The following is a 15010-nucleotide window of genomic DNA, read 5'->3' as shown; positions in this document are numbered from 1 at the left end:
GCAGTAGCCTGTCTCATTTCAAAATGCAATAAAGAGAAGCTGAATTAAAGTCTGTAGTTTGTGGCTGTTTTTTAGCATAAGCTGTTGTGTCCCTAGCAGTGGACAGCCTTGCCCCAAGAATGAAGGCTCACACAGTGCAGAAGAGAAAGTCAAAAACTGGACAAAGGGAAAAGGTAGGAGCTTTAAGCACAGGTTTAAAATAGAGGAAGACTTCACTGCACAAGAGCAGGGACAACATTAAGTCTGTGAGAAGTGAGCTAGGAGAAACAAAAGTGGGGAAAGATTAGCAAGGTTTAAGGGAAAATGCCACTCCCCAGGCAAAAGCCACAATACAATTAAATCAACCATTCCCAAATGAACATAAACTCTTTCAGAGCAGATTGAGCTCATACAAGCAGTCTTTTCCTCTGGCCATTTCTCTAAAGGTATTTATTGCCAACTGCTAAAAATCACTGAAGTTTCTTACTACACATGCCTACAACATGTTTGTAGACTTGAAACAAGTAGTACTTTAGAATCTTCCCTGTCAACAGAAAGGATATAACAAAAGAAAACAAACCTGCTTGTAGCCCCCCAGCTCTAAATTTCCAGTCCGTTCTAGTAAAATGAAAAGCTTTAGCTATTAAAAAATTCTGTGACCTTTGCAATGCTACAGAACACCAATAAAAGATGTGAATAGTACAATATCTGTTATATAATATATATTTATATTTTAATATATTACATTTATTTCTACATAAAGAGGCTATAAATACTGTATATGCCTTATATTCATGGTTCCCAGCATTTGAAATTATAGTAAGTACAAACAAACAAAAAAAATACTTATAAAAATACAAAAAGAACTCAGTAGAAATAGCTTTACATTTTAAAATCTTGTAGTCCTCCTTGTGCCTGTCAATAAAGTTCTGGGACTACAAGAGCACAGGTAAGAAGTTGTCCAACAATTAGGCACAATTTCATCACTCGGAGATCAGGGCTGCCATGAAACCAGTCCCGGATTCCCAAGGCTACATAAACTGAGATCTCCGCCACTGCAAACAGACTTTGAGCTCTCAAAATGAAAGAGTCAGACCTGAATCTGAGGGAGGGGGAATGAGATGAGAATGTAGGGTGCCCTTAGGATGCCCCACCAGAAGCATAGTTCTTCCTGTGGTCCTACGGTAAATGACATTGCCTTTTCTACCTGTTGCAGAGGCTGCCCAAGTGGTGGTCTGAGGGGAGAGGAGTATTTTCTGCAGCAGTTTTCAGGCAGCTCAGAGACAGGTAGGCATCTGGCATGAAGGGAGGGTGCTGAGGATGAAAGTGTGGCAGAGCCATCCTCAGAGGTCAGGCATGGCCCTGCTATTTGAGTCCCATCACTTGGCTCAATGCTCTGCCTTCTCCCTACTAACCACTGAGAAAAGTGAGGAAAAGCAACTCAGGAGGACTTGTACAGCAGCCTTTTTCCTGTGCCAAGGACAGAGACCATCACCCCCACCTAAATTTAGCCCAGCCTATGTTTAGTCTCAGGCCATCAGAGTGCCAGAGCCTTGAGCTGGAGGTTCCTTTTTTTGTTTGTGAAGGTACAAGCAAGGAATAACTCTGAGAAACAAGAAGCCAGTGCTGCGCTGTTTCCTTCCTGAAGTCCAGCCACAAGGGGAAAAACAAACAAGCAGAAAAAACCCCACAAAAGCAGGGATGTGCCTTTTTTTTTTTTTTTCCGTACGAGTAGAAACAGTAAGTCGAATGCCATGATGCTGCCTGCATCAGGCAGATGCTCGACATCACCAGGCTCAGCCATGGTGCTGGCACCTCTGCCATGGGGCTGGCACAGCCCACACACCACGGCCAGGGCTGTGCACCCTCAGCCACGTCTCTTGAGGAGAGAACCCCAGCCTGGCACGGCGCAGTTCTGCTGCCAGACGCGTCTGCATCATCATCTTCAGGAAAAATAAATGCCTTTCCTTAGTCCCACCGGATGCCATCTTCCAATACATCAAACCCGAACACCACCAGCCCAGGGCACAAAGGCACATCCCAGGGGAGCTGGAGCTGCCAGCCTCGCCCTAGAGTGGTGCAGGGCTCTCGAAGGGGAGCCCATGAGCGCGGCAGAGCGCGGGAGAAGCCTCCTGGGCACACAAGAGTTCAGTTTCCTCACTGGAGTAGACGGTGGTGTCCATGTCATCCGAGTGGTATCCTGACTGGTACCCACTGGTCTGGTTGGAGGCTTCGGACATGACGGATTCGTTACTCTTGCTGGGCACCAGGGTGCTGTAAAAAACAATCAGAGCTGTGGAGACTGTCTTCTGGAGGGCAGGTGGGTGCTTTGGGTGGCAGCTGCTTTCCATCACAGCAGCAACCAAAGCAAAAGGCTGTGCTCAAACCTGGCTACAAGCCTTTTTAAACATGTATTTGGTTATAAGGAGAGACCTGTTCGCATGCCTCCACTTCACTAATGCATGAAAAAGATGTTTAATTTTATGACAATAGATGGAGTTAGATTGCGCCCCCAGATGAAATGGAGAGAAAGCTTTTAGAGGCTTAACCTCAGTTGTGGTGCAATTGTAAATGCAGTATACCTTCATCTGCACCGAAGCTGTCCTGCAAAAAAAAATTCCTGAGAAGCTCTCAGAGAGCATACGTGAGGTTTCAGCTCCATGAATGCCACTGTGCTTCCTGTGAACTGCACAATGAACCCCCTGTACAATGCTCTGAAAATACACCCCGGTACATCCTGAAAACTTGAGTGTCAGCTATTTAAAAAAAAAAAAAAAAAAAAAGCAAGCAAAACCCCAAAAGCTGCTGGAGGTCTGTCTGAACTAATTTCACAAACCAATCATTCTTCTGACATACTGCAGTAAAAGGTGATATTCAATCCTATGTGTAGCCTGAGCCTTACCTAAAGGGTATTTTCACTTGTTTTTCACTTTCTTCCAATGCCTTCAGCTCTTCAGATGCAAGAACCATCCCACTATCTGTCTGGTTTTCCTGCAAAGGTGTTGGAAATGCATTAAATGGAAAACAGATTAAAAACACACAAAAAGAAGTATCAACAGAAGGAAAGTATGTATAAATAGACAAACTCACCTCCTGAACAACTTTTACAGTGGTTACCAATGGGACATCTTCAAATGTTTTCACGCTCGCAGGACGGCTCTTTCTCTTGCTACCTTGTCGGTACTGACTGCAAAGAAAACAAAACAATCTTGTTTCCACTATCCACAACTTGGCTGCAAACAGCACAATGATATCAGAACCCTTTTATCTCTCTTCAGAGAAGTTAATCCTTTTGTCAAAACATATTATGCAAACTGCAAAATATCTATTTATTGAAAGGGATGAACAGCCTAGAAAGTGGCATATTTCTGACCTTTTGCTCCTGACAATATTGATCTCCGAGCAAATTCTAAGAAATGGCTTTGAGAAAACAGCTTCTTTCCTCAGTTACACTGGAGGGCTTTACTTCCTGCAAGCTTTGCTTAGAACTATAATAAACAGAGAAGCCTGGAGCACAGACATGTGTCTCTTCCTTTGGACTGCACTTCTGAGACCCCTGCCTGGACCTAGGACAACAACAGCAGAGTCAGCACACTGCTGCCCTTAAGCTGTGAGGATCAGGACAGGGAGAGATAAATCTCTCTTGAAGGCTCTCCTCCAAAAGAAGCCCTCTGGTTCAGGATGACGTCCATAAAAAAACATTGTACAAAAAAATAAAATTGACTTTCATGGAGATACTAATACAGCAAACAAAACAGCACCCTCGGTTTTCTGCCTAAGTGAATATGGAATGAAATGGATGGTGTCCCAGCTAAACAGCAAATTTATGTTCTTAACAGCTAATGAAGGAAAAGCCATGGAGTTAGAAGAGTAACTTGCATCCACTTGAAGTGCAAAGCTGGAGACTATTGAGAGCATCATTCACACCTTTTACCAGCCTTAAGTCTAGCTATGCTGAATCCTGCTCATCTCCAATAGACAGTCATTTAAATTGGTGGAGATTTTACAAGCTTCTTGAGTTGCCTGCTCAGGTGCTTAATCACACTTCAGAATGTTTTTCAAATAGTAAACCTACGTATTTGCTCAAATAATTTTTTTTCCTACTACTAGGGACACAGAACAATTATTTAACATCCTCTTTGGAGCAAATTTTCATATACTGAAAATCGTATATGTTCCCTCTCCATTTTCTCTTCCTAAACTTAACAAAACCAGTTTTCAAGCTCTCTGCAATGGCCATGTCTTCTGCTCCTCTGCAGTGGTATCTAATTTATTTCCCATGCAACACTTCCAGGACCAAAACTATCAAATGGACAATCTAGTCCATGCACCCTCTGGGACAACCTGATCTTGTACAACTAGAAGTTCGTTCCACAACTTTTTTTCTAAGTTTGGAAGCTCCCTGCATTAAATGCCCACATAGGCATAGAACTGCATGGCCAGGACTACAGTTTTCCAGGGTAGTGAGGGCTGAGAAGCCCAGCCTCTTGATCTGAATGACTTCACAAGTACAGGAGACCCGCCTCTGCTCAGCCCAGACAAGCATCTCTGCTATCATCCAGGTCAACTATTCTGCCTAAAAATGAAACTTAGATTATTTTGACTTGATCTGTTATTGTCAAATCCATGCTGGCCATTTGTAGTTACCATTTAGGCATTTACCATTATTTATCTGAATGTTTATTCCAGGACTGTTCCTAGAATTCAAATTAAACTGATCACAGGATTACACTTCTTCTGTTCTAATCTAAGAGTATAAGAGTAGGTTTTATCTTCACACTTTACACTATCTTTTCTGTATCTCACCTGACAATCTTTAATTTTAATTTTTTTTTAATTTAATTACAATATTTCAAGGTTCAGAAATTGCAGATCTATTTCCTAAGCCAAATATGGTAGATGTTACAAGGTCCAGCTGATTTTAATTTATATCAGCAATCTAAGCATTCTTTAATATTCTCCATGTTTTCCCTGTGCTTGCTATCCTCCTCCAGCTTTGATTTAGAGATTCTCTTTTTTTTCATAGTTAGTACATTTGTGAAGATTGAAAAAAAACAGCTTTGAACAGATCAATCTTTTCCACTACCCAAATAGCAAGATCCATGCTTTGGATCATTTTCAGCTACCAGAATATAAGAATAAAACCCCTAAGCATGACTCAGCCTCCTTACTTTGCCTCTCCTAGCATGGTTGCCATAAGTGTTTTCACAATCCTGTCACAATATAAGGCAAGAGAAAAGAGATTCAAAGTCTCCTTAAAATATCAACTGAGTGCTTCTGTCATAACAGGAAATGGGGACCAATAAAAGCCATATAGGAAGTATTAAAAGTGGAAAAATAAGTGTTAAATCATGCTTTTTTGTCTTTTAAACATGTATAGTTTGAACTGCCCCATTACCGAAACATGGGGTTGAGAGCTGAACTGCAGGATCATAAGTTCAACTGGAGTGTGAAATGCATTGTGCCTATGTAGTCTTTCCTAGGACCACATAAAAATGTTATCCTGCTGTACTCCAAATCACTGGGAGCTCTGTCTGTGGTGGGTATGATACAAGCAGTGAGGCAGAGGGCTCTTTCCTTCATGGAAACCACATGAAATCTGCCAACAGAGTCTATCTCACATCCATCTCTTTCTACCCTCCTTCTTCTGAGACTGCATTGAACAATCCAGGGCTCTCAGCATTTCAGAGAAAATGCCTTTCTCCCTTACATCCCATGCCAGAGGTCCTCAAAGGGTCCAACACAAGCCCCTGAAGTGCATTAGTACAAACTCCTTACTGGAAAGTCACTCTTGCCATGATACCCAACAGCATCTACATTTGTGGATGTCTTTGGAGCCCACCAGAAGCAAGCAGTGGACAAAAAACAGTGACAACATTGGCTATCAATTCATGAGCTACTTCCCAATGTTTCAGTTTAGGAGGAGAAATGCCAGAGAGGTTATTAATGATAGATCTATCATCATTAATATTCTTGGCAGCTGCCACACAAGAACACTGCAAACACAACTGAATTGGACCAGTAAAACCTTCTAAATGTTCCAGTTCTTAAAAAACAAATAACAGTTATTTTCATAGGTTTTGCTTTTTTGTTTGTTTGTTTTTGAATAGAAATACCAAATCTTGAAAGGATAGCAACATTAAAAATAAATTTAAAAATCACTAACTGGGAAGGTAAGAAACTAGCTTTTGCCTACAAAAGCTTTACAAATTCCTTCTTATCCCTATGGAGAAGGTTAAATATGGACCAGGCAGCTGAAGTCTCTTCCTTTCATTTTCCCTTCCCCCAGCATGAACAAAACCCTCCCATAGGCCCCAGTAGGATGTCCACCATATAATATACCTAATTCCTGCTGTGTTGTCATAATGGAATTTAGGATCACAGACTTCCTCTTCCTCCCTACAGGAAGCAGGTGAAGTTGGGAGAGAGAGACCTGAATCCTCTTCTATATTCAATGATACTGACAAAGGAAGGACAACGTAGTCTTTACCATCCTGTAGAATGCAGTGAAAAAACACAAAAATTAAATAGGCTACAGAGACACACAGACATAAACAGATACATGCACGTACATGGAGAATGCATCAGCCCAACAGTGTGGATGTTTTATTAAACTATGAACTGTATACCACCTTTGCAGGAGCAGCTACATTAAACGAAGGAAGATTAATAAGAACCACTTCCAAGTAGTTTTTATTGTTTTAAAAAATAGGTTTTTATATGATATACTGTAACATAATGTATAAACTGGACTTTTGTTGATGCCTTTGAAAAAAATAAAAGCAGACTTTAGTAATACTTGAATCCCAATGCACCAAAGGAAATGAACCTGGTAGTTTAGAAGGGCAGTGTAATTCCCATCACCACTGAGAGGTTAGAAAGGGAGAGCCTGTCTAATAGGGAATACACAGCCATATCCATCCTCCTTCATTCAGTGGGCTCACATCTATGGCCCTGGCCTTGTCCATTTCCGTGGCAACTGGAGAGGAAGCCACAAGATGGAGAGCATGGAAGGGAGGCCCATGTCCCCACCTGTTCAGTGGGCTCTCTTACTGCAATGCCTGCACACAGGTCATGCCTTAATACACTCATTTGCATGGAGCTGCTCACAGGCAATTAAGTTCTTGTATCCTTGTTTTCCAGGACAGCCATTAAAAGCACTGCACCCTCACAAACACACTAAGATAACCATCTTTGGCACAGTGAGATCAACAGGAGCTACCTGCTGGAATGTATATGCAGCATGCAGAGGAATCAGCAGGGAACTGAGCCCGTGCCAACAACTCCCCAGCAAAGACAGCAGGAGTGTCAAGGGAAAATTTGCTGGCAGGGCAGAGTGGCTTTTGGTTACCACAACACATCATAAGTCACTCTCTGCTAGTCAGAGACCCAACTGCTGGTCAGTAATGGGAGCTGTAGAAGCAGCCCAGGCTCCCTGACAGCTCCAGCAGACAGCACCCAACTATGGAATGCTGTGATGTAGGAGCATAGGCTAGGACAGGACAGATTCAGACAGTGGTTTTAGCAACAAGAGAATATAGTTCACGTACCTGACGGACGTTGGCTTGCAGTAAATTCCCCAGGTGCTCCACCAGCTCTGAAAAAGTTGGTCTCTGCTTAGGATCTCCATGCCAGCAATCCAACATTGTTTGGTACCTGGAATGACAAAACCAATTAAAATACCAGCGTAAAGAAAACAGCACCTACTGCTTGCTCCTGCACCTGCTAGTACTGTGGGGTAAATGTGGGTAGGTGGAAGAACAGTTTCTCACATTTCTGGTGTTGTATAGTCTGGTGCTCTCATTCTCGTTCCTTCTTTCAGTCTTCTGCAAAATTCCTCATCAATTTTCACTCCAGGGTACGGTGATGCGCCTAAAATGAAAGCAGCAGTAATTTTAATGCATTAGACTCTTAAATTTGGGGATTCATTTTCAAGCAAATAACTTGCTATGGTTTGTGTTAATAAGACAATTTGATATATTTGGATGTGTAAACAGTTTATATGTATGATGGAAACAGCCACTGACTGAGTAAATGAGGCTCATCATCACATACTGAAATTGTATGAAGAAGCATTTCAAGCCTATGTTCCTACATTTGCATTTTAAAGAAAATCTGAGTACTTTATTTTGATGGAGAAAATATATAAAAATTTTTCAAGAAGTAAAAAGAAAATGGTACAGAGGGTCCAAGAACACTTCTTTGACTGTTTTCTTCAGACTCTTTTGTTTAGAGATGGCTCAGTAAAACGAAAGTGACTCACCTAATGAAAATATTTCCCACAGCAGAACTCCAAAGGACCATACATCACTCTGAATGGTATAGACTCTATCAAAAATGGTTTCTGGTGCCATCCATTTTAGGGGTAGTCTGGCCTAAAAGCATTTTCATAAACAAAAATGGTATCACAGTTTAGCAAAACACTGAGGTTCCAAAAATCTCTTTAAGAAAAAAAAAAAACCAACATAATTCCTGATTTCATATTAATTCTCTATCAAACAGATAATCTCAAACTTACATCTCCTTTCCTGACGTAATCTGGGTCCTTGTAGATGTCTCGAGCCAAGCCAAAATCACAGATTTTGACCACATTATTGTCTGACAAGAGGATATTACGAGCAGCCAGGTCCCTGTGGATGCACTGCAAAGAGAAGTAAACAACTTCATGTGCTGCCTGTCGTCACAGCTCTGTCCACAGGGCTGATCTCTTTCACATATGTGCTCTCCTACCCTCAAAGGCCAGATAATTCTTAAAACCTTTTAAGAAAAAAAACCTCAGCATCAACAGTTGCTGATTTTAAGTGCTTTCTTGATGGTCACAACTGATTTGGCGCAGGGAGACTTGTGTTCCCAAGTCCAAACATACATCTGTTTATCCACTGTGCAGAGAGGGCCTTTGAAGTTAGCTAATTAATTATCCTAAGAAGCTGACACAAAACAGGTTCAGATCTGATTACCTTTAGATTTACTTAGGTTCACTCTAATCTGTGTACTGCACTATTTCTCTGAAAAACACCACACTGAAATGCTGACTCGATTCCAACACAAACTCATATTTACTACAGAGAAAGAAGTCCTCATCTCTACCTATGCAGAACAACAGCTTAGTTAACAACTCAAATACTTCAAAATTCAAGCCTCAATAGCCTAAAGTAAAAAAAAAAAAAAAAAAAACAAAAAAACCAAAAAAAACCAAAAAAAAACAAAACAAAAACCCCAAAAAAAAAAACAAAACAGGCTCTGAAAGTGGCTACAGATTTATTTCTACTATGGATTGAAACTGCAGATTCTGTAAGCAGGTATTTTTACATTTGCACATCAGGATGTATATGAAAGGCAAACAAAAGCATGTTTTTTAGAAAAAGACACTGAAGAGTCTGCTCTTGGACACCTAGCCTGCACTCTAGAGCAGTTGTACTTCCTGCTTCTATTTTCTTTTCCCATTTTTGAAGTATTTTTTGTTTCTATACAGCTGCAGACAAATCCCTCTTGCTGGAATTGTCATCCTTTGAACTATGTGCTCTTCATATTTAGGCTCAAACCACAGAAAAATACTTCTAGAAGGCCAAAATGCAGTTGAGGTGCTATTAACTGCCAGGGTGTACTTGGCAAGAGATTCTCCAAGGAGTAATCCATAAAGTTTCATAGTATTGTCTCTCCTCACATTGCCCTTCCAATCCCAGTGCACAATGGTACAAGCAATGTCTCAGAGCAAATCCTTTTACTCTCATTCAGATCCTGTTCCCAGGGATTTGTCCCTAATTCCTTTAATTGTCCTTATAAGTTAGTTCCCCTCCTCCAACCACTTAAACCATTCTTCTATGAACTGGTGGCCCATAAAGCTCACACAGATCACTAACATTTGTGTCAATAAATGCACGGGCTGCTTCACTCTGTAGTATTAATGATTTGGGTATGTCTTAGAGCAAAGAAAGAAAACGCTGCGGATGACTGCCAGTCCAAAGATGAACACGCTGTTTCCTTCTCTAGACCTACAGCATTACTTCCTGCAGTCAAATAAATAACATGCCATTCTTCCTGAGAAGTTCCTTACTTTGCGTGAAGCCAAGAACTCCATTCCTCTCGCCACCTGGAAGCTATAACAGATGAGGTCCTCCATGGTCAAAGGGTTCTTGCAAAGGTCTTCAGGACCAGCTGCAAAGAATCAGATGACAGTCAAACATGCCCTTTGTCACTGATTTCACCAATAACTGCTTGTTAGGTAAAAGTCCATCTGAACCTTATGCCACTCCGGACTGGAAGAGCACATCAAGCACCCTTTTTAGCTATGTAATTGTCATTAACAACCCATTTTATATCAAACTAGTCTCGTGCAAAATAAACTTTGAGACGACGGGTTATACCCTAGGCCTCTTTGCTTATTTCCAGAGGAAAGATTTTGTGAGGCAATCCCCAAAGAAAAATAACTAAAATTCAGCTCACAAGTTCCTAGGACAGTAAAGCTTTCTGTGGTTTCAGCAGATGAATTTAGAAACCAAGGAGAGGGAGGCCCCACCTAGTCTTCATAAAGGAAAAATATGCGATAGGGAAAAATACTTTGATTTGGCAAAAACCCTGCTAATTTAATGTAGAAGAACCCTAACCTCATCATCTAGTGACTTGGGGGAATAATGTACTCAAATACCCAAAGATACCCAGGCATTTAGTTCCTGCTGAAATAAACAACTCTGACTTTGTTCAGCTTTTGATTTTAAGCAGACATCTATCAAGAACTACAACACTGGTGGCTAAAACTTCCACTGTAAGGGCTGCTTCAGGTGTACATACTGTTTGTGACATCCCAGCTCAGGGGGTCAATGTTAACACCAGGGACTACTGGAAAGGTACCAAGATGGTGTGGAAATGCATGAAGTGCATCTGTGACATCACCTATTAGATTACATTCAAACTGCAAGATTATTCCCCCTGTTCACACACTGATGTTTTCTTCGCATTAAATGATTTTTAGTAGAGGTACAGGCAGTAGAACTATGGCTTTCCTTCCAACTAGTCTGATCCCATCCCTAGGTGAAATTAGCACCCTCTGAAATGGCAGCACTGAGCACTTTGTGCTGCATCTGCCAAAAGAGAACATGGCAAATGCATCAGTGAAATCACTGCAGAGGATACGTGCATCCTGAGGAGGTTTTGAATGAGTGGATAATTCAGGCTTCCTATTCCTGACAGACCACCTGGGCAGAGGGAAGGCAAAGCAAGCTCTCTGCTAATAAGCAGTGAATCAAATAGCATTTCACAGTATTTAACTTCTGGGTAAACATTACAGGAATTGAGTTACCATGCTGGTGCATCCCTCTCTGCACTGCCTTTGGAGTTTGTACTCTGCAGTTTTCCCTGAAAATACTGGGGTATTAAACAGACATATCTCCAAAAGGCTTCACTCTAAAAACAGATCCTTTTCATATACAACATTATCTGGGATTGTGCTGAGGGGTTTGGCATGCTGATATAGATTTTGAGTTTTGAGGGACACAGTTTTGAGGGAGCTTCAGAAATCACTCAGTCGCCAATGTCCCTCATCAGCCCCACCAATGCCACATTCTCCAACACCAGAAGAACATGTATCCTACCATCCTCCTCTTCCACATCACTCAGGGACCGCTCCTCCACAAAGCCAGAGCTTGCTGAGCTCTGGCTGCTCGTGATGCTGTCCAAGCGTTGCTTCAGGTCAGAAGAGACATCACCAACATAGTTCTCCTTCCCCTGCCGAAATCTGGCACATTTGGTCTAGAAATGAGGGGAGGGTGAGAAAAATCAGAAGCTGAAGGCACGCCAGGAGTTTCTGCTGTAGAAGAAGTGATGGTCCCTATGGCGTGTGCCAAGGTCACCAGGGAAGGCAGGGAGAGGAATCCAGTGAAGGCATGATCAACCAGCTGCTCTGCTCCAAGCCTGCTCTGCTTGGGGCACTGGGCTGGTGCACTGACAGTACCAGGAAAATCCAAGCCATGGCTATGCAGGTTCACCAGCTGGAGCATCCTCTGCCACTCCACAGCACAACTTTCTCCTGCTTTCACAACCTCCCAGCCAAACCCTAGCAACATCTCCACATGCCAGGGACTACACACACATCCAGGAGCTGGTGTCCTCAGCCCCCAATGCCCCCTAAATTGTGAAACACATTAGGATGGATGCTGCCAAACCCTCTCATACACCCCAGCCTCTCTGTACTGCTATGGCTTTACCTCCTGCTGCTGCAAAGGCCCTTCTGCTAAACCTCTACCTTGGCCAAAACCCTAACAGCCATCAAAATCTGACTTATTTCCTTCTTCCCCTAAGCCACTGCAGGCCTCTAGGGAGGAATCCAGCCCCTCAGGTGTCATCCAAAACATTTCTATTTTCTCTTGCTTTGGTTTGGTGATTTTTTTTTCCCCTGGCAGGGCTGCTTTTTGACACTGCCAAATCCCATTCCCACTGCTTGTGTAAGCAAGGGTCAGCACTCTCATGAAACCCCGTCTCTTCCTTCAAGGCCTCTCAGATATTTGTTTATCTTTTTACCTCACAAGAAGATGCAGTGAGTTGCCTTTGCCAATATAAAATAGTAAACAGTGTCTCCAAGGAAAAAGAAAAATAGCCCCCTGGAGGACTAACAAGCAGTGGAAGAAGCTCTGATCTAAACACAGCAGCTGCAGGAAAACTCAAGTCTACCAACATGGGTGAGCAGAGCCCAGGGGCCTCCTCTTGGCTGTGGATGGAAAAGGGTAGGGTCCTCAGGATGACCCTGAGTGCTGGCTACACACAGCCAAGTTCTTCACACAGCCATCTGACCCTCAGAGGGCATGCATCCTCCAGATGGATGCTCTCCAGAAATAAGACTCTTCTCAGAGGTGCCCAGAAATGAGTTTGAAAATGCCATGAGTTTGAAAGTCTCCATCTTCCCACTTCTTTTAAATGAGGGTGCAGAAGAGGTGCTGTGATCGAGCTCCTTTTTGCAAAAGACTCAGGAGGTGAAAAGCTGAATGTAAATTCTTGAGCTACATCAATTATACAAAACTATGAAGAGCAGAGGAAATGTACAGCCTCGTTCAGCAATGAGCCAAGGGGACAATAGGACAGATAATCATGTGACAGATACCTATGGATATCTGACAGATATATACACTAAGCAAGGAGTGCAGCTATTTAAGGTGGTCTGGAGCTTAACTAAGAAAGGAAAAAATTCAGGCTGATTATCAGAAAAAACTTCCTGAAAGATACAGCCAAGTGTAGAATAGTCTGCCAAAGGAAATAGTGGAAGCCCAGTTCCTTTGCACATTTTAAGCTAACAATAACAAAACAGCTACATTGCAGGGGCCAGGGGAAAGACTAAATGACCTCTGATGTCTTTGCCATCTCTCATTCCCATGAGAAGTACTAAGAAAGACATTCAGTGTCCCCAGGGACTGCTGCTTCAGCCTGCACTAGAAAAAGAAACATTGTGCGTGGAAAAAACCCACCAGACCAAACATTTCACTGTTAACCTTGACTCCTTACCTTGTATGGGACAAATTCACTCCTCTTGCTCCGTAGGTAAGCTGACAGATTTCCAAACTTGCAGTATTCCACAATCACCATGAGTGGGCCTGTACAACAGGTAAAGCAATTCATTAGACCATTTATATCCCACCTGATCTCACAGCATAAATTCTGGCTAGAAATACATACAGTTCAAAGAGCAATAGCCAAAGGTTTTTAAAAATATCAGTATTAAAAATAAATAATCTAATCAAAGCACTGAAATTATTTATTTTTCTGCTGTTTAAAGGGATAAACCAAAGCAAATATATTTGAAAACCACAGGCTTAATTTCATATGTCACACATATAGTTGTGTGCTTATATTTGAAGTGCCACTAACAGCCCAAGTTAATTGACATTGTAAGGATGCAACATAAATATTTGAATGAACTTCAGTGCAATTAACTTCTGCAATAAAATACACATGAGATTATCCATGCAATTTTCTACAGATGGTTACAGTAGTAAAAATTTAAAACGGGAATCTTGTTTTCAGACATAAAGGCCTTAATGTACAATCTAAATAGGTCATTTTATGTTCAAATTTACTTCATATAGGCATATGCTATCGTGATAAATTTCCATCCTAGGTCCCACATACTGGTCATCTCTATTTTATTATGGAATAAACAAGGAAATAAATATTTATGGATTATGTTTCCTTCAACTACTGACTTCTGTCATGGAACTTCACAAATTAAATTTTCATCCCACAGTAGGCCAACAAATCAGCTCCCTTGAAAAATTATTACTGAGTTACTTTGCATTGACTTTCCTCCAAATTAGTTTGTAATACTGGATTCACTAAACAAAACATCTGTCTCTGATTATAAAGTGAAATAGGTTCATCCGTCCAGAGCTGGACTCCAAATTGCAATCTCCCCTCCTACACACACACACAGAGGCACCAACAGCCCATCTAAAGTTAGAGAGGGGAAATCTCAACTTGCTGTCACTCTCTAGCCGGTGACAAGACTAAGAGTAACTTGTTAAACCTTGTATTAGACTCAGTTCTGAAGTCTGCTACACATGGGCTGTCCATTATACAGGTGGATCTCAAGTACAGAAAAGCAAAGTGATAAAACAGCTAAGGGATGGACCTGCATGGCCCTTATTCCACCCTTATTCTGCCTTTATTCCACCTCTGGACTTGCTCATTCTTACCAGATTTTTTAGTTGTTGCTAAAAGAACTACTCTTTCCAATCCTTAATTTTGAATTTCAATTGTCTATGCAGCAGAAATTGAAGAAATGGGATTGTCACTAGCACCTTCTCACCCACTAAGAAGTGACTCACCTCCTGGCTTTGTGCAGGCTCCAAGTAAATTGACAACATTGAGATGATGGCCAATATGAATGAGTATCTTCAGCTCTGACATGAGTGCTCTGTGCTCACTATGGGTTGCCCCTTCTGCAGAGGTAAAGCAACACAGGTCAGGAGCATCACAGACAGAAAGGTTTTTCCCTCCTCTCCATTCTTTCCTGTCATTTATCCAGCCCATCAAGTGAGGAGCCTGGTTG

At 41.8% G+C, this 15010-nt stretch overlaps 1 protein-coding gene across 1 annotated transcript in view; it reads right to left on the bottom strand.

Moving 5' to 3' along the window:
• Positions 1–411: 411 nt before the first annotated feature.
• Positions 412–15010, bottom strand: part of KDR (kinase insert domain receptor) — a 30219-nt gene continuing 15620 nt past the window's right edge. Inside the window, exons 19-30 of the mRNA XM_066316987.1 lie at positions 14787–14900; positions 13468–13556; positions 11568–11724; positions 10034–10134; positions 8498–8620; positions 8243–8354; positions 7752–7851; positions 7530–7635; positions 6322–6473; positions 3070–3166; positions 2882–2970; positions 412–2253 (exon numbers count right to left, since the gene is read on the bottom strand). Of these exons, the coding sequence (XP_066173084.1) occupies positions 2049–2253; positions 2882–2970; positions 3070–3166; positions 6322–6473; positions 7530–7635; positions 7752–7851; positions 8243–8354; positions 8498–8620; positions 10034–10134; positions 11568–11724; positions 13468–13556; positions 14787–14900 (1445 nt within the window). The 3' untranslated portion in view covers positions 412–2048. The remainder of the gene's footprint in view (positions 2254–2881; positions 2971–3069; positions 3167–6321; positions 6474–7529; positions 7636–7751; positions 7852–8242; positions 8355–8497; positions 8621–10033; positions 10135–11567; positions 11725–13467; positions 13557–14786; positions 14901–15010) is intronic.

Source organism: Sylvia atricapilla, chromosome 4 (assembly GCF_009819655.1).
Source record: "Sylvia atricapilla isolate bSylAtr1 chromosome 4, bSylAtr1.pri, whole genome shotgun sequence".
In the NCBI taxonomy this organism is placed as follows: domain Eukaryota; kingdom Metazoa; phylum Chordata; class Aves; order Passeriformes; family Sylviidae; genus Sylvia; species Sylvia atricapilla.
This window is presented reverse-complemented; position numbering and strand designations above follow the sequence as displayed.